Source organism: Aphanomyces astaci (assembly GCF_000520075.1).
Source record: "Aphanomyces astaci strain APO3 unplaced genomic scaffold supercont1.3, whole genome shotgun sequence".
Taxonomy (NCBI): domain Eukaryota; phylum Oomycota; class Saprolegniomycetes; order Saprolegniales; family Verrucalvaceae; genus Aphanomyces; species Aphanomyces astaci.
This window is the reverse complement of record NW_009798266.1, coordinates 1,656,551-1,658,315: the sequence shown is the minus strand read 5'-3', so window position 1 is coordinate 1,658,315 and position 1,765 is coordinate 1,656,551. Positions and strand designations below refer to the sequence as shown.

Here is a 1,765-nt window from a genome sequence, read left to right as displayed (position 1 = left end):
ACACTGAGATGCTGAGATGGTATAAGTATACGAAATACTTCGAAGTATTAATACCATCCATATACTGGTACTATACGTATACTGTAGTTCTACTCCATGCTTTATTATATTTTACATTGAGGAAATTTGGCCTATCATGGCGACCCCTGGTCCAAATTGCGAATGACAATTTCTGAGAAAACAAACACATCCCAGTATCTTAGCAGCAAGCACTCTGCATGCGCATGCGGAAGGTCTTTTGGGACAGTACAAAAAAGGGTGCGCATGGCATGCCATGGTTCAGGGACATGATGTTAGAAAACTCTCATGACGTATGTCGCGTAGTGTCCCCCCCACACGAGCCCCAATTCCTTTCACTTATTTTTGAAATTGCTTCATGAAGACCATTGCCATTCTCGCGCTTGCCTTGTCGACTGCAGCAGTTGCTGTGGGGACCACTGCCTTGATTCAAGGCACCAACGGCGAAGACCGCACCAACGCCACTAAAGTCCAAAGGTTGCAAGACGACATTGACATCAACCGCCAGTGCCACCATGACAACCATCCCAACGAGTACCTCGAGACGTTGACAGCTGGCCAGTACACGAGCAGCAAATTCTACAATTGTTTCCGCTCGTCGGATCAAATCTACGAGTACGTGGATGCGTTGGCCAAAAAGAACCCCACTTTGTTGAAAAGAGAACCGATATCGACCTCCTATCATGGCAAGAATATCTACGCGTACAAACTGACCAGAAGCCCGTCCAAGAACAACTCGTTGGTCTTCCAAAGCCTGGTCCACGCCCGGGAATGGATCACGGGGTCGTCCAACTTGTTTGCATTGTCTTCAATTCTGGACGACATTGCCAAAAACATAACCACCGTGGCGGACAAGTTTAACCTGTACTTTGTGCCGATCGTCAACATTGACGGGTACGACATATCGTGGATCGGCCATCGGCACCAGCTCAAGAGCGCGAACCAAGTCGACCTGAGCCTCAACTGGCCCGGGAAGTACATTAAACACGAACCCCTCAAGGAGACTGCCGAACATTACCCTGGCAAAAGCCCGCTCAGCGAGCAGGAAACTACGGGGATCTCAAATTGGATCAGAGACAAGCAATCAGAACTCGCCGGCTGGGTGGACCTGCTATCCACCGGCGGTTTGGTTTTGTACCCTAATGAGACGGACACCACCAGCAAGGGCAAGTTTAAACGGCTTGGTGACAACGTTGCCGTCGAAGTCGGCTACACGGCCCAGGCGACACCTCATTTGAACATTCCGTTCGGGACTTTTCCCTACTACTTCTACCCCGCGTACAGAAAGCCCGTGTTAACCATTCATGTGGCTGGTTCGGATTTTGTCGCTCCCGCGTCGACCATCCGTATCCGCGGCAAGGAAATAGTCAAAGCCTTGACTAAATTTGGCGATGAAGTTTCGATTTTCGAGGACAGCAGAGAAAGCTGTTAAAGCAGGTCCAAGTTCTCACCACCCTGTACCCCCATGACACTCCTAAGTCCCTCATTGAATGAAGTCAATGTTTTCAAAACCGTCTTCCCTAAGTTCCATCCAATATGTCGACCACCATCCCTTCTACCTTTATCATACTGTACCCACAACCTGCGTCATTACGACCGATCCTAAACAGCTCCACAGAGACGCTAGTGTTCACAACTCAAAACGATTGAGCGGTCGACAAAGTCGCGCAACGGCGGAGATTTACACGTGAGATCTCTACGTACTACGGTAGTGAAAATGGCGGAGAGGTTGCGAAATATTTCCAAT

The 1,765-nt window shown here is 49.2% G+C and overlaps 1 protein-coding gene across 1 annotated transcript; it reads left to right on the top strand.

Moving 5' to 3' along the window:
* Window positions 1-376: 376 nt before the first annotated feature.
* Window positions 377-1,450, top strand: H257_02146 (hypothetical protein; the record flags this gene model as incomplete). Its single annotated transcript, XM_009825668.1, has 1 exon — window positions 377-1,450. One exon carries the CDS (start codon window positions 377-379, stop codon window positions 1,448-1,450), a length of 1,074 nt encoding a protein of 357 aa, XP_009823970.1.
* Between the last annotated feature and the right edge of the window lie 315 nt (window positions 1,451-1,765).